Source organism: Lampris incognitus, chromosome 16 (assembly GCF_029633865.1).
Source record: "Lampris incognitus isolate fLamInc1 chromosome 16, fLamInc1.hap2, whole genome shotgun sequence".
Taxonomy (NCBI): domain Eukaryota; kingdom Metazoa; phylum Chordata; class Actinopteri; order Lampriformes; family Lampridae; genus Lampris; species Lampris incognitus.
Window position 1 is genome coordinate 44,368,405 of NC_079226.1, and position 26,315 is coordinate 44,394,719.

Genomic DNA, 26,315 nt, shown 5'->3' on the forward strand with positions numbered 1-26,315 from the left:
CAGCATCCTTCTCCCAATATACCCAGCATCTCTCCTCCACACATGTCCAAACCATCTCAATCTTGTCTCTCTTGCTTTGTCTCCAAACCGTCCAACCTGAGCTGTCCCTCTAATATACTATATATATATATATTTATATATATATATATATATATATACATACACACACACACTGTATTACAGACCTGTCCTCTGTTTATAAAACATATTCAGTATACATATGCACCCATCAACTACTATGAATCATGGATCCCTAATGGACATGTAAGAAGACCTGAAGGTTGTTGAAATAAATTGTTGCTGAAACCCTTAAAAGGCAAGGTGCCCAAGAGCCATTACTATGGAGAGCGAGCAGGGTTATTCCTAAATGGGTACTATCAGAAAAAAATAACAAAAATCCTAAAATACCAAGTCTAATCTTAGGCAAGACAAAACTGTCAGAAACACTTCCTGGTCAAGACAAGTAAAAAGACAAGGTTACACAGGAAACCTGGAAAATCCAGGACGTAGTGAGGTAGAGGGCAGGGAATGGAAAATCCAGGACGTAGTGAGGTAGAGGACAGGGAATGGAAAATCCAGGACGTGGTGAGGTAGAAGGCAGGGAATAGAAAATCCAGGACGTAGTGAGGTAGAGGGCAGGGAATGGAAAATCCAGGAAGTGGTGAGGTAGAAGGCAGGGAATGGAAAATCCAGGACGTGGTGAGGTAGAAGGCAGGGAATAGAAAATCCAGGACGTGGTGAGGTAGAAGGCAGGGAATAGAAAATCCAGGACGTAGTGAGGTAGAGGGCAGGGAATAGAAAATCCGGGACGTGGTGAGGTAGAAGGCAGGGAATGGAAAATCCAGGACGTGGTGAGGTAGAAGGCAGGGAATAGAAAATCCAGGACGTGGTGAGGTAGAAGGCAGGGAATAGAAAATCCGGGACGTGGTGAGGTAGAAGGCAGGGAATGGAAAATCCGGGACGTAGTGAGGTAGAAGGCAGGGAATGGAAAATCCAGGACGTAGTGAGGTAGAGGGCAGGGAATAGAAAATCCAGGACGTAGTGGGGTAGAGGGCAGGGAATGGAAAATCCAGGATGTGGTGAGGTAGAGGGCAGGGAATAGAAAATCCAGGACGTAGTGGGGTAGAAGGCAGGGAATGGAAAATCCAGGACGTAGTGAGGTAGAGGGCAGGGAATAGAAAATCCAGGACGTGGTGAGGTAGAGGGCAGGGAATAGAAAATCCAGGACGTGGTGAGGTAGAGGGCAGGGAATAGAAAATCCAGGATGTGGTGAGGTAGAGGGCAGGGAATAGAAAATCCAGGACGTAGTGGGGTAGAAGGCAGGGAATGGAAAATCCGGGACGTGGTGAGGTAGAGGGCAGGGAATAGAAAATCCAGGACACGGTGAGGTAGAGGCAGGGAATAGAAAATCCAGGACGTAGTGAGGTAGAGGACAGGGAATGGAAAATCCAGGACGTGGTGAGGTAGAAGGCAGGGAATAGAAAATCCAGGACGTAGTGAGGTAGAGGGCAGGGAATGGAAAATCCAGGAAGTGGTGAGGTAGAAGGCAGGGAATGGAAAATCCAGGACGTGGTGAGGTAGAAGGCAGGGAATAGAAAATCCAGGACGTGGTGAGGTAGAAGGCAGGGAATAGAAAATCCAGGACGTAGTGAGGTAGAGGGCAGGGAATAGAAAATCCGGGACGTGGTGAGGTAGAAGGCAGGGAATGGAAAATCCAGGACGTGGTGAGGTAGAAGGCAGGGAATAGAAAATCCAGGACGTGGTGAGGTAGAAGGCAGGGAATAGAAAATCCGGGACGTGGTGAGGTAGAAGGCAGGGAATGGAAAATCCGGGACGTAGTGAGGTAGAAGGCAGGGAATGGAAAATCCAGGACGTAGTGAGGTAGAGGGCAGGGAATAGAAAATCCAGGACGTAGTGGGGTAGAGGGCAGGGAATGGAAAATCCAGGATGTGGTGAGGTAGAGGGCAGGGAATAGAAAATCCAGGACGTAGTGGGGTAGAAGGCAGGGAATGGAAAATCCAGGACGTAGTGAGGTAGAGGGCAGGGAATAGAAAATCCAGGACGTGGTGAGGTAGAGGGCAGGGAATAGAAAATCCAGGACGTGGTGAGGTAGAGGGCAGGGAATAGAAAATCCAGGATGTGGTGAGGTAGAGGGCAGGGAATAGAAAATCCAGGACGTAGTGGGGTAGAAGGCAGGGAATGGAAAATCCGGGACGTGGTGAGGTAGAGGGCAGGGAATAGAAAATCCAGGACACGGTGAGGTAGAGGCAGGGAATAGAAAATCCAGGACGTAGTGAGGTAGAGGGCAGGGAATGGAAAATCCAGGATGTGGTGAGGTAGAGGGCAGGGAATAGAAAATCCAGGACGTAGTGGGGTAGAAGGCAGGGAATGGAAAATCCGGGACGTGGTGAGGTAGAGGGCAGGGAATAGAAAATCCAGGACGTGGTGAGGTAGAAGGCAGGGAATGGAAAATCCAGGACGTGGTGAGGTAGAGGGCAGGGAATAGAAAATCCAGGACGTAGTGAGGTAGAGGGCAGGGAATAGAAAATCGAGGACGTAGTGGGGTAGAGGGCAGGGAATGGAAAATCCAGGATGTGGTGAGGTAGAGGGCAGGGAATAGAAAATCCAGGACGTAGTGGGGTAGAAGGCAGGGAATGGAAAATCCGGGACGTGGTGAGGTAGAGGGCAGGGAATGGATAATCCAGGACACGGTGAGGTAGAGGCAGGGAATAGAAAATCCAGGACACGGTGAGGTAGAAGGCAGGGAATGGAAAATCCAGGGCGTGGTGAGGTAGAGGGCAGGGAATGGAAAAGCTGGTTTGGTTAAAGGTCAAGTGGGGCATGGGCGAGGTTTAATTCTGCAGGTTGAAAGGTGGAGCTCAGGGGATAAAGTAGTGTTTGTATTTAAGTTATGTTGCCCAACAGCTATACATCAGCGATAGCGAACACAAATCCTGGCACACCGCCAACCTGACAACGCCATCAAGCTCATTAGCTATCCGGTCTGTCAACATGTGTCTTTGTGTTCTGCTTGCCTGGGTTCCTGTATGGAGGGCATTCTAAAACGTTTTCTGATAACAAAAACCTCATTTTCTATAGTCTTAAATCGAGTTTTAAGTAGTGACTGGAATATACCCGCCCGTTAAATCCAAGGTAAATGTAGGCTAATAAGGGGTGAACGGGTTAGCAAAATAACTGATTAAAATCTTACAGAAGAATCAAATCTATTCTATTCAATTCAGTTCAATTTTATTGTCATTAAGAACAATGTGCAGGCACATGTTAAAATGAAATGAGGGCTGTGGCTTCACCAAACAGTGCAAGACAGACACAGACAAACACAGTAGAAGATATACAGACATGAAGACCAAAAGCTGAAAATAAGTTAGAAGAGAGCTGGAGAACAAAATATTTAAAAATATCTAGACATTCAGTGGGTAGCCAGGTTCAGGTGGGCAACAGCTTGTGGAAAGAAGCTGTGTTTGAGCCTGGTAGTGCAGACTCTGAGGCTCCTGTAGCGCCTCCCAGAGCGCAGGGGGGAGACCAGTCCATGGTTGGGGTGGGTGGGATCTCTGCTGATGCTCAGACCCCTATTGGTACCTAGAGTGCTGAGGCCAGAATTGGGTGCGTGATGTGATTTTTGTTTTTTCAGATACTGCCTTTTCAATTCCTACTTACTGCATTGTTCTGAAGTTCACTTTACTGTCATATACTTATAAAAAGTACCATGTGCCTTCTTCAGAAGCAAGGAAATGCATATGCCCTGGCTCTCTCAGCCCTTAAAACTATATATATATATATATATATATATATATATATATATATATATATATATATATATATATATATAAGGATATAATAATAACAAAAACAATAAATTAGACGTTAGAAACCCCACAAAATAATAAATCACTGAAGTTATGTAAGGAGCCTACTGCCTGGGGGTAAAAACTGTCTTTGAGGCGGCTGGTCCGAGCTCTGATGCTCCGTAAGTGTTGTCCTGGGGGAAGGAGTAAGAACAGAACATGTGCTGTGTGGATGGTGTCCTCCATGATACTTAGGGCCTTCCTTCTGCAACGGGTGGTGTAAATGTCCTGAAGCGGTGGCAGTGCTGGTCCTGTGTGTTTTGAAGCTGTCTTTACAATCATTCTTAGTTGTTTGTGGCCCTGTTCAGTCAGGTTGCCAAACCACACCAGTATGCTTCCAGTAAGGATGCAATCTGATATGTTGGAAAAATCTTTGACTCAGGCGCAAATAGTGATAGTGATACCTTTTCTTTTTTTTCTTTTGGGGGGGGGGGTCTAGAGTAAAGGCTGATTTTGTTGGAAATGGTAAACTACATTAAACAGACATTGGTTATGTTGGTTGTCCGTTGGTTTTATGTATCTAGTGGTGATTTCTATTTTGACGTTAGCATTCATCCCCTCTTAAAGAAAGAAAGGTTGTGTTTAGGCGTGGATTGGCCATCAGCAGCATCATACACGGAAAAAAAAAACTTACTTCATTCATATGCTAGGACATGAGGCCATCATACGTCTGAGTGAGAGAAGGATATAACATTGAAACAGGATAACAAAATTATATGGATTTATAAGATATATAAAAATAAATGTGATAAGGGGGAGCCAGGCAGTGTCCAGGTGGCAACCACCATCACCATGGAGACCTGGGAGGACAGACTGCTTGACACAGACACCAATTTGATTAAGTGAAAATAACAATCGACAACTCTGTGATTTCACAAAGTGTGGCAGCCACAAATGTTGGTGTTACGTTTGATCCCAGCCATTCCTTTGGTAAGCCCATTAAAGAAATCACCAAGACTGCCTTTTTCACTTATGTAACAGAGCTAAAATTCAGTCTTTTCTCTCCGTCGCTGACGCAGAGACTCTAATACATGTATTGGTTTCATCCAGACTTGATTACTCTAATGTTCTGTTTTCAGGTCTACCACATGCTAGTACTAAGTCTTCAGATGGTTCAGATTGCTGCGCTCACATGTCACAGTGTCAGTAAGTTCGTCCAGGTCTGTAGATGCAGCCTTGAAAACGCTCCAGCCAGTGCAGCTGATGCAGGCCTGGAGCTCCAGTTTTGACTCATTGGTCCATTTCCTCACAGTTTTAACCAAAGGCTTTGCAGGTTGTAGTTTCTGGCTGTAGGTTGAGATAAGAAGAATCAGACAGTGATCAGAGAGTCCCAGGGCTGCACAGGGGACAGAGTGATGGGCGTCCTTTAATACTGTGTAGCAATGATCCAGAGTGTTTTTGTCTCTGGTGGGAACATGCTGTCTGTAATTTGGAAGTTCGTCACTGAGGTTTGCTCTGTTAAAATTCCCAAGGATAATTAGTAGGGAGTCTGGATGTTTGCGCTCCATGTTTGTAATCTGATCAGCCAGGTGTTCTTTAACACAGGCCTGGGGTGGGATATAGACACCGACCAGAATAAATGATGAAGATTCCCGTGGTTAATAGAATGGTTTACAGTCAGTGAAAAAGGCCTCTAAGTGACAGCTGCATGACTTCTTCAACACTGACATCTGTACACCAGCCTTCTTTTATGTAGAAGCATATGCCCCCCCCCCCATAGCTCCGTATCGTGGTCCGCATGGAGGAGTTGGAACTGCAGCAGATGAAGTGCACTGTCTGTGATATGCTCACAAAGCCAGGTTTCACTGAGACACAGGACCGTAGATCTGGAAAAGTCTGACTGTTTTCCGTTTACTATGAGTAGCAGTTCGTGCATCTTGTTGGCCAGAGAGCGGACATGCGCCAGGGCCATTGATGGGAGCATGGTTCTAAATCCACCTGGCACGGTTTAACAAGCACTCCGGCTTGCTTACCCCTTCAGCATCTTCGTCGTAGTCAGCACAGGGCTGTAGTAGTCAAGACCTCAGCAAAACTTTTGTTAAAATGTTCAATTAAAGTCTGTAAAAAAAAGTCTGTTCAGTTTGTCCAATGGACAGTTGGAGACTTAAAAGTTCTTCCCTGCTGTATGTGATCAGTGAGAGGACGCTGGAAACTAAACAAACAAAAACAGAAAAAGTACAGGAGAGCGCAGAACCGAGGCTACCATCTATGATGACGTATTAATCATATATGTTGTTTGCTTACTGTTAATCTTTGACCATTTATGATCTATACTATGTTTAACTTCAGGTTATATAGCTTAGATAAGGGGAGATCATGGATACAAGCGGCTGAAAATGAGTTTCCTCCGTAGGGTGTCTGGACTCAGCCTTAGAGATAGTTCGGACATCCAGAGGGAACTCGGAGTAGAGCCGCCGCTCCTTTGCGTCGAAAGTTGAGGTGGTTTGGGCATTTGACTAGGATGCCTCCTGGGCACCTTCCTTTGGAGGTTTTCCAGGCATGGCCAACTGGGGGGAGACCCCGGGATAGACCCAGAACTCATTGGAGGGACTACATGTTCAATCTGGCGTGATAACACCTTGGGATTCCCCAGGAGAAGCTGGAGGGCGTTGCTGGGGAGAGGGACGTCTGGAGTGCCCTACTTAGCTTACTGCCACCGCGACCTGACCCCAGAGAAGCGGCTGAAGGTGAATGAATGATGAGTGAATAGATGCTTAATGCTCATGTGTGACAGAACAAAGGTGGTGCTATAAAATGTCTTCTCCATATGAATTAATAAAGGCCTATTACCTGTTAGCTGATAGCAGAGGAATGTATGGGAGGCTCATTCGAGTGTAACAAGGTCTGAAGGAACAGCCCTTGAGAATAATAAGCTGGAAGATAAGGACAAGAGGAGATCTGACCTATGAACTCTTTGAGCAAGTTTTGTTATTCAGCAATAAAGATAAGCTACTTCCTCCAAACATGATTAGGGAGAAACTCTGGGTACATACCAATGTGATTATGACAATAAGCATGTTTGGGATGCAAGGTATTGGGGCTCATCTGTACAGAGCACTTTGACAGGCAAAGACTCACCAATGCCTTATTTACTGTGTCACATGCTGTTATCAGTCATATCAATCACAATCCTACTCCACCTGCAGTCTCATCCTCAATAGTGTTTTTTGTTTATTTTTATTTTTTTGTCTGGGTTCCCATGTATCCTGGAAAACCTGGATATTTATAGGCAAGTTTACCAGGCGTGGAAAACACCTAGGAAATGATAAAATTGGTTGTCCTGGAAATATTATTGATGTCATGGGAAATTGTTACGATTATAACATATTTTTCCCTCTAAGTCTGAATATTTTCACCATACTTTTTTGCAGGGATTGCATGTTTTTGGGTATGTCTTCAGAGCACTTTAGCGCTTTGACTTTATGGTGTATGCTCAGTGACTAGCGGGGTATGTTCAGTGACTAGCGGGGTATGTTCAGTGACTAGCGGTGTATGCTCAGTGACTAGCAGGGTATGTTCATTGACTAGCGAGGTATGCTCAGTGACTAGTGTATGCTCAGTGACTAGTGGTGTATGCTCAGTGACTAGCGGGGTATGTTCATTGACTAGCGGGGTATGCTCAGTGACTAGCGGGGTATGCTCAGTGACTAGTGGCGTATGCTCAGTGACTAGCGGGGTATGTTCAGTGACTAGCGGGGTATGTTCAGTGACTAGCGGGGTATGCTCAGTGACTGGCGGGGTATGTTCAGTGACTAGCGGGGTATGCTCAGTGACTAGCGGGGTATGCTCAGTGACTAGCGGGGTATGTTCAGTGACTAGCGGGGTATGTTCAGTGACTAGCGGTGTATGCTCAGTGACTAGCAGGGTATGTTCATTGACTAGCGAGGTATGCTCAGTGAGTAGTGGTGTATGCTCAGTGACTAGCGGGGTATGCTCAGTGACTAGCAGGGTATGTTCATTGACTAGCGGGGTATGCTCAGTGACTAGTGGCGTATGCTCAGTGACTAGCGGGGTATGCTCAGTGACTACTGGGGTATGCTCAGTGACTAGCGGGGTATGTTCATTGACTAGAGGGGTATGCTCTCAGTGATTAGCGGGGTATGCTCAGTGACTAGCGGGGTACGCTCAGTGATTAGCAGGGTATGCACAGTGACTAGCAGGGTACGCTCAGTGACTAGCGGGGTATGTTCAGTGACTAGCAGGGTATGTTCATTGACTAGCGAGGTATGCTCAGTGACTAGTGGTGTATGCTCAGTGACTAGCGGGTTATGTTCAGTGACTAGCGGGGTATGCTCAGTGACTAGCAGGGTGTGCTCAGTGACTAGTGGGGTATGCTCAGTCACTACTTGGGTATGCTCAGTGACTAGCTAAAAGCTACTTAGTCCATCTAGAGACTATTGTTCAAAACATCCTCGACCCTCCTCTTTTGGTACTCTGCCGGTGTCAAAAGTCACCCACGTGATTATGATCCAAACATTTGAGCAATATAGGAGATACTGGCGATACTTCCATAAAGCTCAGTATTCATTAATTATTGCTTAAGAAAGCTTTGTTTGTGGGGCATCCGAGTAGTGTGGCAGTCTATTCCGTTACCTACCAACGTGGGGATCGCCAGTTCGAATCCCCGTGTTACCTCCGGCTTGGTCAGGCGTCCCTAAAGATACAATTGGCCGTGTCTGCGGGCGGGAGGCCGGATGTGGGTATGTGTCCTGGGCACTGCACTAGCGCCTCCTCTGGTCGGTCGGGGTGCCTGTTCGGGGGGAGGGGGAGGGGGAACGGGGGAATAGGGTGATCCTCCCACGCACTACGTCCCCCTGGTGAAACTCCTCACTGTCAGGTGAAAAGAAGCGGCTGGTGACTCCACATGTATGGGAGGAGGCATGTGGTAGTCTGTAGCGCTCCCCGGATCAGCAGAGGGGGTGGAGCAGAGAGCGGGACGGCTCAGAAGAGTGGGGTAATTGGCCAAGTACATTTGGGGAGAAAAAGGGGTTAAAAAATCCCCCCCAAAACGATGTAAGAATACAATGACAAAATAAAAACTGGCTTTCTTTTTCAGTAGTTCAAATTTGATAGTGTTTTTTTATAGTTTTTTTTTTTATTTTCTATAGTTTTACTTAAAGTTACATAGTTTTGTATAGTTTTTGTTAGTTTATAGAATTGACACTCCATGGTTGCCGTTGACTGGGGCATTGTCTAGAGGAGATAGAGCGATTAAAGAAAAAAAAACTGTGGGTGTGGTTTGAGACCTGTAGCCCATCCCAAAAAATGTCCACAGTGAAATTTAGACTGTGGTCCGATGGGACCACAGTCTATGTAAACCGGGCTTTTCTGTTGACCTTTAAATAGATGGGGAACCCTGTTTGTGTGTTTAACGAAAGCCCTGTGTTTTCATGTTGTGCCCTAGCAAGGAGAAAAGCTACACTGTCACCCGCTGGCGGGATGTCCAAGTGGGAGACTTTGTGCGTCTCTCCTGCAATGAGAGCATACCTGCTGACTTGCTGCTGCTCTACTCCTCTGACCCCCATGGCATCTGCTACATTGAAACAGCCAACCTGGATGGAGAGACGAATCTGAAACAGAAACAGGTGGTCACAGACCTTCCACTGCAGGTAGGATTACAGGTAGGATACACAGAGAAGGTCTTTATGGAAGAAACGTTCTAAACAACTGTCAGCACTAACATGTCAGCTAACATCATCTTCCCAATACACAATTAAAGGAGCCTAGACAAAGGCTTTACAGTCATTCAGAACCATTTAAAAGGCTTTAAAAGGCCAGCCTTTTAATGGAAAGCTTTTGTTTAATAAAGAAAATTGTCATGGGGATCTTTACACGTGAGTGGTGTCATGGTATCAGTCAAGATTTCCATCTAACTTTGAATAATATCTTTTAAAGCAAAGGCTACTTTGGTATAGAAACAAATATTTGGTCATGTGTTTGTCTTTGTTCTTGATGTTTTTGATAATAATAATGATGACTAGTGTGTCTGATCTCTCCCAGGATGCAGAGTTGACGCCAGAGAATTTCCACAGTCGTATTGAGTGTGAGAATCCCAACAACGACCTCAGGAAGTTCCGTGGTTACATGTGAGGCTGTGCTCCTTGCCATATCGAGTATTATCATATCTTCATGATGACTTCAAACTTTAAAATATGCTTGTCCACATCAACAGCTGCGTCTATTGTACTGTTCCTCAGGGAGCACTCTACTAACATCCGTGTGGGTCTCCATAACAACAACCTCCTCCTGAGGAGCTGCACCATCCGGAACACTGAGACGGTTATCGGCATTGTGATCTATGCTGGTAAGGGTTCAACATCGCTTCAAGATTCAAATCAGCCTCATGACTGAAATGTGAAGAGGTTTGAGACACTTTGTGCTTCAAGTTTAGTTTTACATTTTTGATGGTTCTCGGTATTTATCTACAACCCGTACGTAATCAGAAAAAGTTGGGACGGTGTGTGAAATTAAAATTAAAACAGAACATTGATTTGTAAATGATCTTTGACCTGTATTACATTGAAAACAATACAATGGCACATTATGTGATGTCTTACCTCATGGATTTAATTGTTTGGTTTTTTTTGTTTTGTTTTTTTAATGAACACTTGTTTCAATTTTGATTCTTGCAACATATTTCACAAAAAGTTGGGACAGTAAAGCATTTACCACTTTGTAATGTTGCCATTCCTTTTCACAACACTTAAAAAAAACATCTAGGGAAGAAGACACATTATGGAGTGGGCTTATTTATTTTCTTCCCTATGGCAGTTCAGTTTTGGCACTGGCCTCATCTCTTGGATCGAGCTACTTTATTCATCTTCTCATGCAGCAGTATGTACGAATACTTTCACTATATGCTGACAATCTCCTTTTGTATGTGAGTGATCCTTTAGTTAGGATCCATCATATTATTTCAATTTTGAAATCTTTCGGTGTGATTTCAGGATACAAATTAAATATCCACAGAAGTTAGTGTTTACCTGTCAACCAACTGACAGAGGTATCATTATCATCTATACCCTGACTACCCTCACAACCTCAGTCAAGGCTGATTTACAGAGGTGGAGTCCCTTACTACTCTCCCTGGCGGGAAGAGTACAAACAGTGAAAATGAACATGTTACCTAGATATCTATATATGTTCCAGTGTCTACCTATCTTCTTGCCCAGATCTTTTTTTTACCACTATTGACAGTATAATTTCTTCATTCATCTGGACTGGTAAACATCTAAGAGCTGGTAGAACATTACTGCAGAGGAACAGGTCCCTGGGCAGACTTGGACTGCCCAACATCATAGGCTACAATTGGGCCGCTAACACCCACAAGAATCACGCTCTGGTTCACCTCACCTCAAAGCAGCTGGTGTAAGGTTGAGGCAAAGTCATGCTCCTCTTCTTCACTCCAAGCTCTTGCGTGTAGCGCCCTACCCCATTCCCCTTCACTATTCACCTCTAACCCCATTGTAATAGGCACCTTGAAGATATGGGCACAGATTAGGTGCCATTTGGTTGGTCTTCCCTCCCCCAAGCAACTCCGGTAATCTCTTGTTTATGACAGCCAAGATGGATTCTCAGTATTCCTTGCTAGAAAGGAGAGGTCTCCGCCGCCTGGGAGATTTGTATATAGATGGTCTGTTTGCCAGTTTCGAGCAACTGCGTGCGGCCTTTAACTTAGATCGTTCTGATTTCTTTAGATGCCTTCAGCTATGAAATTTAGGTAAAACTCACTCCCCCCTCTTTCCTCAAATCCCGTCTCTTAGTGGCTTAGACTTATTACTCAAAGTGGGAACCTTATCAAAGGGCCATGTCTCCTATTTCTATGACCTTTTATCCCCAGCAGTAGAGCCAGGACCAATGCTGGAGCCTATCCCAGCAGTCATTGGGCGGCAGGTGGGGAGACACCCTGGACAGACCACGAGGCCATCACAGGGCTGACACATTCACACCTAGGGACAACTTAGTATGACTGATTCCCCTGACCTAAACTGCCCCCGCCCCAACTTTATTTGGAATGTGTTGCAGGTCTGAATGGCAGGAATGGATGATGAAATGAAGTTGATGCGACAAAACATGAAATGTGTTGTGTTCATGCTGTCTTCAATGAAATACAAGTCAAAGTAAATTTAGAAATCCCTGCTTTTTAATTTGCATTTTCCATACTGTCCCAACTTTTTCCAAGTTGGGCCTGTACAGTCTGAAGGTAGAGAGCTGTTTTCAGAGCATGAACCGAAGGACTGTTTTATTTGTTGCAATCTGAAATCTGTCAAGCTGTGCTGAGCTGCTTCAGAGCTTCAGTATACTTGTGTGAGTAAGCTGTATATGACTTGCCCTTACCCCTTTTAGCCAACTTTGCAGCAAATGTGTTAAAACCAGGGTTATTATAGCCATTTTATCATCAGCTATGACTTCTAATCTATTGTTTGATCCTTATTATTCATTATGATTTTTATGTAGTCTTTTTTTGTATTGAATTTACTGGCAGTTGTTAGTGTAGGTTCAAGTGTAGGAGGAACCGGTCTGGTCAGTGGGAGGATGCATCCATACCCACTACAAACAAAACAACTATTGCAGGTATTTTAACACACTTCTTGGACAGTAACTGGCATCTTAGTTGAGATTGAAATCTCTGCCAATGGTAGAGGAGATACTGTAGATGAGAGGCCTATGAAGCTATGGAATACCAAAAGATTTGGAGTTGGAATTTGCTGTTGTAGTCCTTTTATGTTTATTTCTTGTCCAAGAGACAATTGTTATAGTATATTACTAACAAAAGTCATCATGAGGCTTCAGTGTTTTACTACAGTGGTTTCAAGTACGTAACTACAAAAACACTTTCCAAAGATTGAATTTGAAGGTTCTTACACCAAAATGTTATACAGTATCTACTACTACTTTCGACTGCTCCTGTTAGGGGGCGCCACAGCGGCTCATCTGTTTCCATCTCTTTCTGTCCTCTGCATCTTTCTCTGTCACACCAGCCACCTGCATGTCCTCCCTCACCACATCCATAAACCTCCTCTTTGGCCTTCCTCTTCTCCTCTTCCCTGGCAGCTCCATATTCAGCATCCTTCTCCCAGTATACCCAGCATCTCTCCTCCACACATGTCCAAACCATCTCAATCTTGTCTCTCTTGCTTTGTCTCCAAACTGTCCAACCTGAGCTGTCCCTCTATTATACTCATTCCTAATCCTGTCCTTCTTCGTCACTCCCAATGAAAATCTTATCATCTTCACCTCTGCCACCTCCAGCTCCACCTCCTGTCTTCATCAGTGCCACTGTCTCCAAACCATATAACATAGCTGGTCTCACTACCATCTTGTAAACCTTCCCTTTAACTCTTGCTGGTACCCTTCTGTCGCAAATCACTCCTGACACTCTTCTCCACCCACTCCACCCTGCCTGCACTCTCTTCTTCACCTCTCTCCTGCCCTCCCTGTTACTTTGAACAGTTGACCCAAGTATTTAAACTCATATGCCTTCGTCACCTCTACTCCTTGCATCCTGACCATTCCACTGTCCTCCCTCTCGTTTACACATAGGTATTCTGTCTTGCTCCTACTGACTTTCATTCCTCTTCTCTCCAGTGCATACCTCCACCTCTCCAGGCTCTCCTCAGCCTGCACCCTACTCTCACTACAGATCACAATGTCTTCCATGAACATCACAGTCCATCCACGGAGACTCCTGCCTGGTCTCATCTGTCAACCTGTCCATCACCACTGCAAACAAGAAAGGGCTCAGAGCCGATCCTTGATGTAATCCCACCTCCACCTTGAACCCATCTGTCATTCCAACCGCACACCTCACCACTGTCACACTTCCCTCATACATATCCTGCACCACTCCTACATACTTCTCTGCAACTCCTGACTTCCTCATACAATACCACACCTCCTCTCTCAGCACCCTGTCGTATGCTTTCTCTAAATACTACAAAGACACAAAGTACCTCCTTCTGACCTTCTCTATACTTCTCAATCAACTCTCTCAAAGCAAACATCACATCTGTGGTGCTCTTTCGTGGCATGAAACCATACTGCTGCTCGCTGATCATCACCTCTCCTCTTAACCTAGCTTCTATTACTCTTTCCCATATCTTCATGCTGTGGCTGATCAACTTTATACCTCTGTAGTTGCTACAGTTCTGCACATCGCCCTTGTTCTTGAAAATTGGTACCAGTATGCTTCTTCTCCACTCCTCATGCATCCTCTCACTTTCCAAGATTGTGTTAAACAATCTAGTTAAAAACCCCACTGCCATCTCTCCTAAACACCTCCATGCCTCCACAGGTATGTCATCAGGACCAACTGCCTTTCCACTCTTCATCCTCTCCATAGCTGCTCTCACTTCCTCCTTGCTAATCCACTGTACTTCCTGATCCACTATCCCCACATCATCCAACCCTCTCTCTCTCTCATTTTCCTCATTCCCCAGCCCCTCAAAGAACTCCTTCCACCTTCTCAGTACACTCTCCTCACTTGTCAGCACTTTTCCATCTCTATCCTTGATCGCCCTAACTTGCTGCACATCCTTCCCAGCTCGATCTCTCTGTCGGTACAAGTCATTTTCTCCTTCCGTAGTGTCTAACCTCTCATACAACTCACCATATGCATATGCATTTGCCTTTGCCACCTCTCTCTTTGCTTTACGCTGCGTCTCCTTGTACTCCTATCTACTTCTTCATCTGACTATCCCACTTCTTCTTTGCCGACCTCTTCCTCTGTATAATTTGCTGTACTTCCTCATTCCACCACCAAGTCTCCTTGTCTTCCTTCCTCTGTCCTGATGACACACCAAGTACCTTCCTAGCTGTCTCCCTCACTATTCCTGCAGTGGTTGTCCAGCCATCTGGCAACTCTTCACTACCACCCAGTGCCTGTCTTACCTCCTGCCTGAACTCCACACAACAGTCTTCCTTCTTCAACTTCTACCATTTGATCTCTGGCTGTGTCTTCACTCGCTTCCTCTTCTTTGTCTCCAAAGTCATCCTACAGACCACCATCTGATGCTGCCTAGCTACGTTCTCCCCTGTCACCACCTTGCAGTCTCCAATCCCTTTTAGATGGCACCTTCTACATAAGATATAGTCCACCTGTGTGCACTTTCCTCCATTCTTGTACGTCACCCTGTGTTCCTCCCTCTTTTTGAAATATGTATTCACCACAGCCATTTCCATCCTTTTCGCAAAATTCACCACCATCTGTCCTTCCACATTTCTCTCCTTGACACCATACCTACCCATCACCTCTGTTCCTTTCACCAACATGTCCATTGAAGTTCGCTCCAATCACCACTTTCTCCTCCTTGGGTACCCTCTCCACCACGTCATCCAACTCATTCCAGAATTCTTCTTTCTCTTCCATCTCACACCCAACTTGCGGGGCATATGCGCTGATAACATTCAGTAATACACTTTCGATTTCCAGCTTCATACTCATCACTCTGTCTGACACTCTCTTCACCTCCAGCACACTCTTGACATACTCTTCCTTCAGAATTACCCCTACCCCATTTCCCCTCCCATTCACACCATGGTAGAAGAGTTTGAACCCACTTCCGATACTCCTGGCCTTACTCCCCTTCCACCTGGTCTCTCAGACACAGTATATCTTCCTTCCTCCTCTCCATCATATCAGCCAGCCCTCTCCTTTTACCACTCATAGTTCCAACATTCAGAGTTCCAACTCTCACCTCCACACTCCTACCCTTCAGCCTCTCCCACTTCCTCTGGACATGCCTTCCCCCTCTCCTTCGCCCAACAGTAGGCATAGTTTCCACCAGCAACCTGCTGGCCAACAGTATTGGTGGCGGTCGTTGATAATCCAGGGCCTTGACCGATCCAGCATGGAAATCTGAAAATTAAATCTCAAGACATACCAGATTTCACCGACCATATTAACTCGGTGGACAACCACATCACACCAGGGAGGATATAGAAAATGACAGGTTAACCTTTTCTGACAGTGAAATTGCATTTGGTGGTGGGGGAATGTGTATGTAAGCAGATGTTGTGATATAGCAACAGGCATGGGTACAAGTCCATGAATACTGGGACGGCATCCAGCACTTTACCTGTGCCCCTGTCCATAGGGTAAGTGGTTGTGTCAGGAAGGGCATCCGACGTAACATTTTGCCAAATCATTTTGTGGATTGACAAGACCATACTGGATCGGTCAAGGCCCAGGTTAACAGCAACCACCATCGATGCTGTGCCCTCACATTGTATCGATGGAAACTGTCAAATCTGCTCTGGCGACCCCTGGAAAACAGGGGACAAGCCGAAAGAAGAAGATGATGGGGACATTTGATTGTTGATATTTACCGTAAACCAACCCATACTGATCAGTACTTAAGGTATGACTCTCATCATCAACTGGAGCGCAAACTAAGAGTCATCAGGACGCTGCAGGTTATATACTTAGGGCTGACAACACCTCCACCGACACAGTGGCCGGGGAAGGGGAGAAACCCCACATTAAACAGGTCATGGTTAAGTGTGGTTATCCTAACTGGGCGTTTGTCAAAGCCGGGAAGACGCCCAAACAGAGCACCAGCCGATAGAAGGGAGGAGAAGGACAACAGCTGCCTAAGTGTAAACCAGTGGTGATTCTGTATGTGGCGGGAGTGTCGGAACACTTGAGACACATATTTTCCAAACACTTGTCTCAGTTGCTTTCAAACCCCACAACATGCTGCACCAGAAGCTGGTCCACCCCAAGGATCAGGTCCCCGGCACCAACAGAGCAATATAGTGCAGCTGTTAAGTGTCAGGAGGATTGTCGTGACTTGTACATCAGGGAAACCAAACAGATGCTGGCCAAGAGGATGGTACAACACAGGAGAGCTAACACGTCAGACCAGGACTCCACAGTCTACACCATCTACACAGTCACCACCTACGCAGTCTACACCATCTACACAGCCTACACCGTCCACACACACTACACCATCTACACAATCTACGCAGTCTACACCATCTACACAGCCTTCACCATCTACACAGTCACCACCTACGCAGTCTACAACATCTACACAGCCTACACCGTCCACACACACTACACCATCTACACAATCTACGCAGTCTACACCATCTACACAGCCTACACCATCCACACACTCTACGCCATCTACACAGTCTACACCATCCACACAGTCTAAACCATCTACACAGCCTAAACCATCCACACACTCCACACCATCTACACAGTCTACACCATCCACACACTCTGCACCATCTACACAGCCTAAACCATCCACACACTCCACACCATCTACACAGCCTAAACCATCTACACAGCCTAAACCATCCACACACTCCACACCATCTACACAGTCTACACCATCCACACACTCTGCACCATCTACACAGCCTAAACCATCCACACACTCCACACCATCTACACAGCCTACACCATCCACACACTCTGTACCATCTACACAGTCTACACCATCCACACAGTCTACACCATCTACACAGTCTACACCATCCACACAGTCTACACCATCTACACAGCCTACACCATCCACACACTCCACACCATCTACACAGCCTAAACCATCCACACACTCCACACCATCTACACAGTCTACACCATCCACACACTCTGCACCATCTACACAGCCTAAACCATCCACACACTCCACACCATCTACACAGCCTAAACCATCCACACACTCCACACCATCTACACAGTCTACACCATCCACACACTCTGCACCATCTACACAGTCTACACCATCCACACACTCCACACCATCTACACAGCCTACACCATCCACACACTCTGTACCATCTACACAGTCTACACCATCCACACAGTCTACACCATCTACACAGTCTACACCATCCACACAGTCTACACCATCTACACAGCCTACACCATCCACACACTACACCATCTACACACTCTACACACTCTACACCATCTACACAGTCTACACCATCCACACAGTCTACACTATCTACAACACAGTCTGCACCATCTACACATTCTACACCATCTACAGGCCAGTGGCCACTCTTTCAAGGATGAGGATGTGCACATCCTTGATAGGCAGGAACGCTGGTTTGAACGGGGAGTCAAAGAGGCCATCTATGTGAAGAGGGAACAACCATCCCTGAACTGGGGTGGGGGTAAGACTACATCTGTTTACATTTTACAATGCTGTGATTGCAACCATTCTCCAATCATCTGTGATTAGTACACATGGCCTTTGTAACTCTAGTTAATGGTCACGGCAATTTGCATATGAAAAGCATCATTATTTTCGGTGGTTATGTCACTGTGTTGTTTATAAGGGTGGGGTACCTGCAGTCACTGTATTGTTTATAAGGGTGGGGTACCTGGAGTCACTGTATTGTTTATAAGGGTGGGGTACCTGGAGTCACTGTATTGTTTATAAGGGTGGGGACACCTGCAGTCACTGTATTGTTTATAAGGGTGGGGTACCTGCAGTCACTGTATTGTTTATAAGGGTGGGGTACCTGCAGTCAGTGTATTGTTTATAAGGGTGGGGTACCTGCAGTCAGTGTATTGTTTATAAGGGTGGGGTACCTGCAGTCAGTGTATTGTTTATAGGGGTGGGGTACCTGCAGTCAGGAGAGGCTGAAGAGGACAGTCGGGTGATGATGATGAGACATGTGTCTCAGTCAGCGTGGTGTCCAGATGGACTGGTTCAGCTGTCGGTGGTGTCCTTGCCTGGTTATTGAGCATGCTTCAGTACAGCACAGCTATTCTGACCTGTTTTGCTTGGCATATGGGGATTAGTGAGTTATATTTCCAAGCTGTAACATTTCTCTCACAAGAGGAGGTCAGATCAAAACCAACACGAAGGCTTCTGACCTTAGAGCTTGGAGAGATCACACAATTACCACGATGTAACACAACTTTGTATGTCTAATCTTAGATTCACATCCAACCTTGATCTGATTTCATGATGTTGTTTCTCTTCTGCAAAGTATGAAAGAGTTCACGATTGGTGCGGGTCTGGCTCCTCCTTCTTGTGTGTCCACCCCAGGCCATGAGACCAAAGCCATGAAGAACAACAGTGGTCCGCGCTACAAACGCAGCCAGTCGGAGAGGCGTCTCAACGGGGACGTGCTGTGGTGTGTGCTGCTGCTCTTCGTCATGTGTCTGACCACGGCTATAGGTTCGTACCTCCAACCGACGGCGCAGTCAGGCTTCACACAGCTCATCACTTCACTGCCCCCCAAATGTCTTGATGTACTTTGTCATATGTTGTGGAGCGTAGTATTTTTTGGGGGATTTTTCCCCCTTTTTCCTCCCCAGCCAGTTACCCCACTCTCCCGAGCCGTCCCGGTCTCTGCTCCACCCCCTCTGCTGATCTGGGGAGGGCTGCAGACTACCACATGCCTCCTCCCATACATGTGGAGTCACCAGCCACTTCTTTTCACCTGACAGTGAGGAGTTTCACCAGGGGGACGTAGTGCGTGGGAGGATCACACTACTCCCCCCAGTTCCCCCCCCCCCCGAACAGGTGCCCCGGCCAACCAGAGGAGGCGCTAGAGGAATCAGGAACATTTTATTTGTCGTTTCACTTCATGCATGTGCACACATGAAATGAAACGAAATGCCCTTTCCCCCGGCGCACAACAGTACAACACAAAGATAACAACACAAAGACAACAACACATCCAGCCCACAACAGTACAACACAAAGGCAACAACACATCCAGCCAACAGCAGTACAACACAAAGACAACAACACATGGAACCCACAGCAGTACAAGACAAAGACAACAACACATTCCGAAACTAGAAACTACAAGAACACACATACCCACACTAATACACATATCCACACTAACACACATATCCACACTAACACACATATCCACACTAACACACATACCCACACTAACACACATATCCACACTAACACACATATCCACACTAACACACATAACCACACTTACACACATATCCACACTAACACACATATCCACACTTACCCACACTAACACACATAACCACACTAACACACATACCCACACTAACACACGTATCCACACTAACACACTTACCCACACTAACACACATATCCACACTAACACACATAGCCACACTAACACATATATCCACACTTACACACATATCCACACAAACACACATACCCGCACTAACACACATACCCGCACTAACACACACATCCGCACTAACACACATACCCGCACTAACACACATATCCGCACTAACACACATACCCGCACTAACACACATATCCACACTAACACACATATCCACACTAACACACATATCCACACTAACACACATACCCACACTAACACACATACCCACAGTAACACACATATCCACACTAACACACATATCCGCACTAACACACATACCCGCACTAACACACATACCCACACTAACACACATACCCACACTAACACACATACCCACACTAACACACATACCCGCACTAACACACATATCCACACATACTCACACTAACACACATACCCACACTAACACACATATCCACACTAACACACATACCCGCACTAACACACATATCCACACATACCCACACTAACACACATACCCACACTAACACACATATCCACACTAACACACATACCCACACTAACACACATATCCACAGTAACACACATATCCACACTAACACACATATCCACACTAACACACATACCCGCACTAACACACATACCCACACTAACACACATACCCACACTAACACACATATCCACACTAACACACATATCCACACTAACACACATATCCACACTAACACACATACCCGCACTAACACACATATCCACACATACTCACACTAACACACATACCCACACTAACACACATATCCACACTAACACACATATCCACACATACCCACACTAACACACATATCCACAGTAACACACATATCCACACTACCACACATACTAAAGAAAAAATCCCTGTCCAGGAGAACGAACGCCAGCCTGGATGACTGTGGGAACCGCTGGTCTTCATGGGCTAGCAGCTAGCTTAGCCTGCCCCGCTTCTGCGTCCTGTCAGAACAACCTCGGCGTTTCCTCCTCGTGCACAGCTCCAGGCAGGGGCCGTGGTCCCCAGGCCCACCGGACGAAGCAGACAAAGCTCTCCCAGCGGGCTCAGTGCCAGCTGTCCCGGCCAGATACCCTTGACGCAGCTCCCCACACGCCTCACCATGACATAAAAAACACCACGGTTAACACCACGGTTAACACCAGGTGAGGCCATTGCCAAACCGCCCTCGATGTTTTTGGAACTGCCGGTCTGCATGGGCTAGCGGTTAGCTTAGCCTGCTCCGCTCTCCCAGCCAATCCAGCGCCAGCTCACCCAGCCAGAGGAGGTGCTAGTGCAGCGACCACGACACATACCCACATCCTTCTTCCCACCCGCAGACATGGCCAGTTGTGTCTGTAGGGACGCCCGACCGAGCCGGAGGTAACACGGGGATTTGAACTAGCAATCCCCGTGTTGGTAAGCAATGGAATAGACCACTATGCTACCCGGACACCCTGGATGAGTGTTTTACTTTGTGTCTATCAACCATGATATCTTGACAGCTTTGGAGGAAAGAGCCATGAATAAAGACACTTGATCCGCAGCTGAGGCCCCTAGGCAGGACTGACTTTTCCCCTTTCTCGTTAGGTCTTCGGACGTACATTTGATGTTTCTGTACCCCGACCAGCTTATCTGACATCCTGCTGTAGTTTTCAAGATGTTGTTTAAGCTGCGAGTGTGTTGTGTTTCAGGTCATGGTCTCTGGCTAAAGCAGCTGAAAGATCCCATCTTTATCATTGCTGATGAGACGTCTCCTGCCCTTGCTGGCTTTTATGTCTTCTGGTCCATGATCATAGTGCTACAGGTAGGACTTACACATACTAGCTACTCCACTACCTATAAGCACAAATACAGTTCACATAACAAGGTTCCTGATTTTCTCACCCAACGTGAACAAAGATTTGCCACCATTATTTTAGGCTTTCTACAAAGCTGGTAGCACATTAGTCATATTTTTGATATTCAGTGTCTCACTCTGACCTTTAAAGTTAATTTGCTTTTGAAACATCCATTCTTCCTGCTTTTGTGTTGTAGATCATATTCATTTGTATTAGTACATTCAAGGAATTTGCTTGGCTGGCTGCTCATAGATAGTAAATTAACAAAGACAACAAAATAATGAAAATAAAATAGAAGGCATATACAGGCATGCTCAAATGTGTTGGTACCCCTCCACAAAAAACTAAGAATGTACACTTTTCTCTGAAATGTCTTGAAACTGACAAAAGTAATTGGCATCCACCACTGTTTATTCCATATTTCATGGAAGTCAGGCTTTGCTTTTGATTTTTCATTCAACATGATATTGTAAATATGTGGAGGGAGCTCGGAGTAGAGCCGCTGCTCCTTCACGTCGAAAGGAGCCAGTTGAGGTGGTTCAGGCATCTGATTAGGATGCCTCCTGGGTGCCTTCCTTTGGAGGTTTCCCGTGCACGTCCACCTTGAAGGAGACCCCAGGGTAGACCCTACATGTCCAATCTGGCCTGGGAATGCCTTGTGATCCCCCAGGAGGAGCTGGAAGGTGTTGCTGGGGAGAGGGACATCTGGAGTGCCCTACTTAGCTTGCTGCCACCGCCACCCAACCCCGGAGAAGCAGCTGATGATGAGATGATGAGAGATGATATTGTAAATGATAAAACTAATGAAAATGGCATGGACAAAAATGATGGTATCCTAATATTTTGTTGCACAACCTTTAGAGGCAATCACTCCAATCAAACATTTTCTGTAGTGCTCAGTGAGACTTCTGCACCCATTAACAGGTTTGTTGGCCCACTCTTCCTGAGCAAACTGCTCCAGCTGTCCCAGTGCCTTCTCCAGACTGCAAGTTTCAGATCTTTTCATAGACATTCGATAGGATTCAGATCAGGACTCATTCAAGGCCACCTCAGAATAGTCCAATGTTGTGTTCTTATTCATTCTTGGGTGCTTTTAGCTGGCTGTTTTGGGTCATTATCCTGTTGGAGGACCCATGACCTGTGGCTGGGACAGAGCTTTCTGACACTGGGCAGTACATTTCACTCCAGAAGGCCTTGGTAGTCTGGAGACTTCATTGTGCTCTGCACAGATTCAAGGCACTGTGGGTCAGGTGCAGCAAAGCAGCCCCAAAACATAACCGAACCTCCTCCATGTTTCACTGTAGGCATGGTCAATTTGCTAAAATGCATGGTCAACATGCATTTTAGCAAATTCCAGTCTGGCTTTTTTATGTTTTTCTTTCAAAAGTTGAGTCCTCCTGGGTCTTCTTCCATAGAGCCCACTTTCGCTCAAAAAGCAATGCATGGTGCGATCAGAAACTGACACACCTTCACCTTGGACTTCCGCTTGTATCTCTCGGGTAGTCATCCTTGGTTCTTTTTCTACCATTTGCACTACCCTTCTATTCAACCTGGGGTCGAGTTTCCTCCTGCAGCCACACCCAGGGAGGTTGTCAGTTTAATGTTAGTCTCAATAATATTTGCAGCTGTTGTCACAGGAACATTGGGCGGGTTTTGCAGCCTTTACCTTTACCCTGCTGGTCTGTTATGTTCTTTCTGGTCTCCTCAGACAACTCTGCTTCGCTTTCTCTGGTCCATGTCCAGTGTGGTGCACCTGATGATACCAAGCCGCACAGTGACCACTTCTCTCCATTTAAAGAGCGACTGACATACCCTTTCTGAGCACATTTTTTAACATTGGGAGTTTGAATCATAACCAAAAATAGGTGTGGTTTTAAGAAATCAAAGCTATTGGCTACTACCTTCCAGGGAGGGTGGGGCTCAGTACCGCTCGTCACTTGTTATTTACAAAAAATGTCAGATAGCGAGAGGGAGATCCTCTGCGAGGATTACAGTTTTGAGGAGGAGGATTCAGTGATACAAACAACTGTTAGATAGATGATAGATAGATAGATAGATAGATAGATAGATAGATAGATAGATAGATAGATAGATAGATAGATAGATAGATAGCAATACGTCGTAGCAAGATCGATAATAAAGTCTCAGCAAAATAGCACCAACTGGAGCCAAGTAGCTAGCAGGAGGGGGTGAAAGAAGGGCTTCTCCGTGGTTTTACAGCATCTTGCTACGGACACACCCTATATGCAAATTGATCCACCGGCACAGTTTGTCATTGGACACCATCTACAGTCAATCACAGGTCTCTCTCGAGTGGCCGCAGACGCGCTGCTTTGGCCACTGAATTTCTCCGTGGTCACATTCCAACTCGGAACATAGCCTATCAATAGGAATGTTCAGATTTTGATGTCAGTATCACTTTAAATAGGCTGAATGACTGATTACAAGACATCTGTGGTACTAATTAAATCAACTAATTAGTTTGAAATATCACTGTAATCCAGTTATTTATCACAAGGGCTACCAACAAATGTGTCCAGGGCATTTTAGGACATCTTTGTAGAATAAGCAATGATTCATCTCTTTTCACAGCTTATTTGCTTTATTCCTATGACATACCTAAGGCCTGCAAGTATGCATGACAAAATATATTTTAATTTCATCACTTTTCAGGAGGAATGAAGCATTATTTCAATGAGCTGTAAGGGTACCAACATATTTGAGTACCTCTATTTGCATGAAGTAAAAGAAAAATGGTGTTACTTCTTGCACCACTGCTATCTAGCTATGTGCTATTGACAGCCATGTTTTTGCAGGTTTTTGTCGCAACTAATAGGTCCATCATATGAGTTCACTCATTAGTTCCCCCATCTCTTCATAAGTGAGTGTTGGTCAATGAAATAATCTGGAATAATTTGAAAACCTTAACTGCTCTAGTTCCTTTAATGGCACAGAGGCCTAGTATTGCAGTGATCAGAGGCTGTGAAGTCAAGAAATATATAACTACTACTAATACTACTACTACTTTCGGCTGCTCCCGTTAGGGGTCGCCACAGCGGATCATCCGTTTCCATCTCTTCCTGTCCTCTGCATCTTCCTCTGTCACACCAGCCACCTGCATGTCCTCCCTCACCACATCCATAAACCTCCTCTTTGGCCTTCCTCTTCCCCTCTTCCCTGGCAGCTCCATACTCAGCATCCTTCTCCCAATAGACCCAGCATCTCTCCTCCACACATGTCCAAACCATCTCAATCTTGTCTCTCTTGCTTTGTCTCCAAACCGTCCAACCTGAGCGGTCCCTTTAATATACTCCTTCCTAATCCTGTCCTTCTTCATCACTCCCAATGAAAATCTTATCATCTTCACCTCTGCCACCTCCAGCTCCTCCTCCTGTCTTTTCATCAGTGCCACTGTCTCCAAACCATATAACATAGCTGGTCTCACTACCATCCTGTAAACCTTCCCTTTAACTCTTGCTGGTACCCTTCTGTCGCAAATCGCTCCTGACACTCTTCTCCACCCACTCCAACCTGCCTGCACTCTCTTCTCCACCTCTCTACTGCACTCCCCGTTACTTTGGGCATGAAACATAAATACAGATCAAGAAATTAGTAAAAATAGTTATGTGATGTTAAGGATTTATTCTTGTTTGACTCTGATAATTGTAAGACAAAACATGCAAATAGCTGTGAACCCTTGGAAGCCTCCTAAACCTTTGATGCTGTGTCAAGAAGGACCTCACCTGTCCAAGTCAGCCCCCCTTTCAAGGATTCTGGTTTTGTTTTGTTTGTTTTTATTTGCCACTGGGGTGTAATGCTTTTGTAGTTTCTGCCATCACGTGTGCACCATCATCAGTTATAATATAATTTTACTCACCACTTTCATTGTGGAGATTTTGGATACAGGACTGCTGTTGGACACAGCTTTACAGGCATGTTTCTGCAAGTCCAGATTAACCCTGTTATCCGAACCCTGCATGTGGAAGTGAAAACATATGTGGTGAGAGTCATATGGCGCGCCAATGTCCAAAATCCTTGACATGAGTAATATGATATCATAATGGTATGTGTGATGGTAAAAACTACAAAATGAAGTCCCAGTTTGCAAAAAACTGGAATCACCTTTTAAAGTAGGTAATCTTAATTTAACCAGATGCGGTTGCTTTTCCTACAAAATATGTCTCAAGACATTTTATCTTGCCTTTCGTTTAGAGTTTTTTAGGGGTCCCAGCTCGAGCGACTTTTTAATAATTTCTAAATAAATGTAATAAATATTTTATATTATTTAACATTTATCTATGTAATATTTAAGTAATATTTAATGAATAAATACATTTAATTAATTTGCATATATTTGCAAACATTTCTAAAAACGTCGTTATGGGCAAACAGGCACCCCGACTGACCAGAGGAGGCGCTAGTGCAGCGACCTGCAGACACAGCCAATTGCGTCTGTAGGGGCGCCCAACCAAGCTGGAGGTAACACAGGGATTCGAATCGGCGATCCCCGTGTTGGTAGGCAACGGAGTA

At 45.6% G+C, this 26,315-nt stretch overlaps 1 protein-coding gene across 1 annotated transcript in view; it reads left to right on the forward strand.

The window, feature by feature from the left end:
• Window positions 1-26,315, forward strand: part of atp10d (ATPase phospholipid transporting 10D) — a 61,114-nt gene that overhangs the window by 4,928 nt on the left and 29,871 nt on the right. Inside the window, exons 4-8 of the mRNA XM_056295666.1 lie at window positions 9,271-9,475; window positions 9,867-9,952; window positions 10,064-10,170; window positions 18,890-19,021; window positions 21,639-21,751. Coding sequence (XP_056151641.1) covers window positions 9,271-9,475; window positions 9,867-9,952; window positions 10,064-10,170; window positions 18,890-19,021; window positions 21,639-21,751 — 643 coding nt within the window. The remainder of the gene's footprint in view (window positions 1-9,270; window positions 9,476-9,866; window positions 9,953-10,063; window positions 10,171-18,889; window positions 19,022-21,638; window positions 21,752-26,315) is intronic.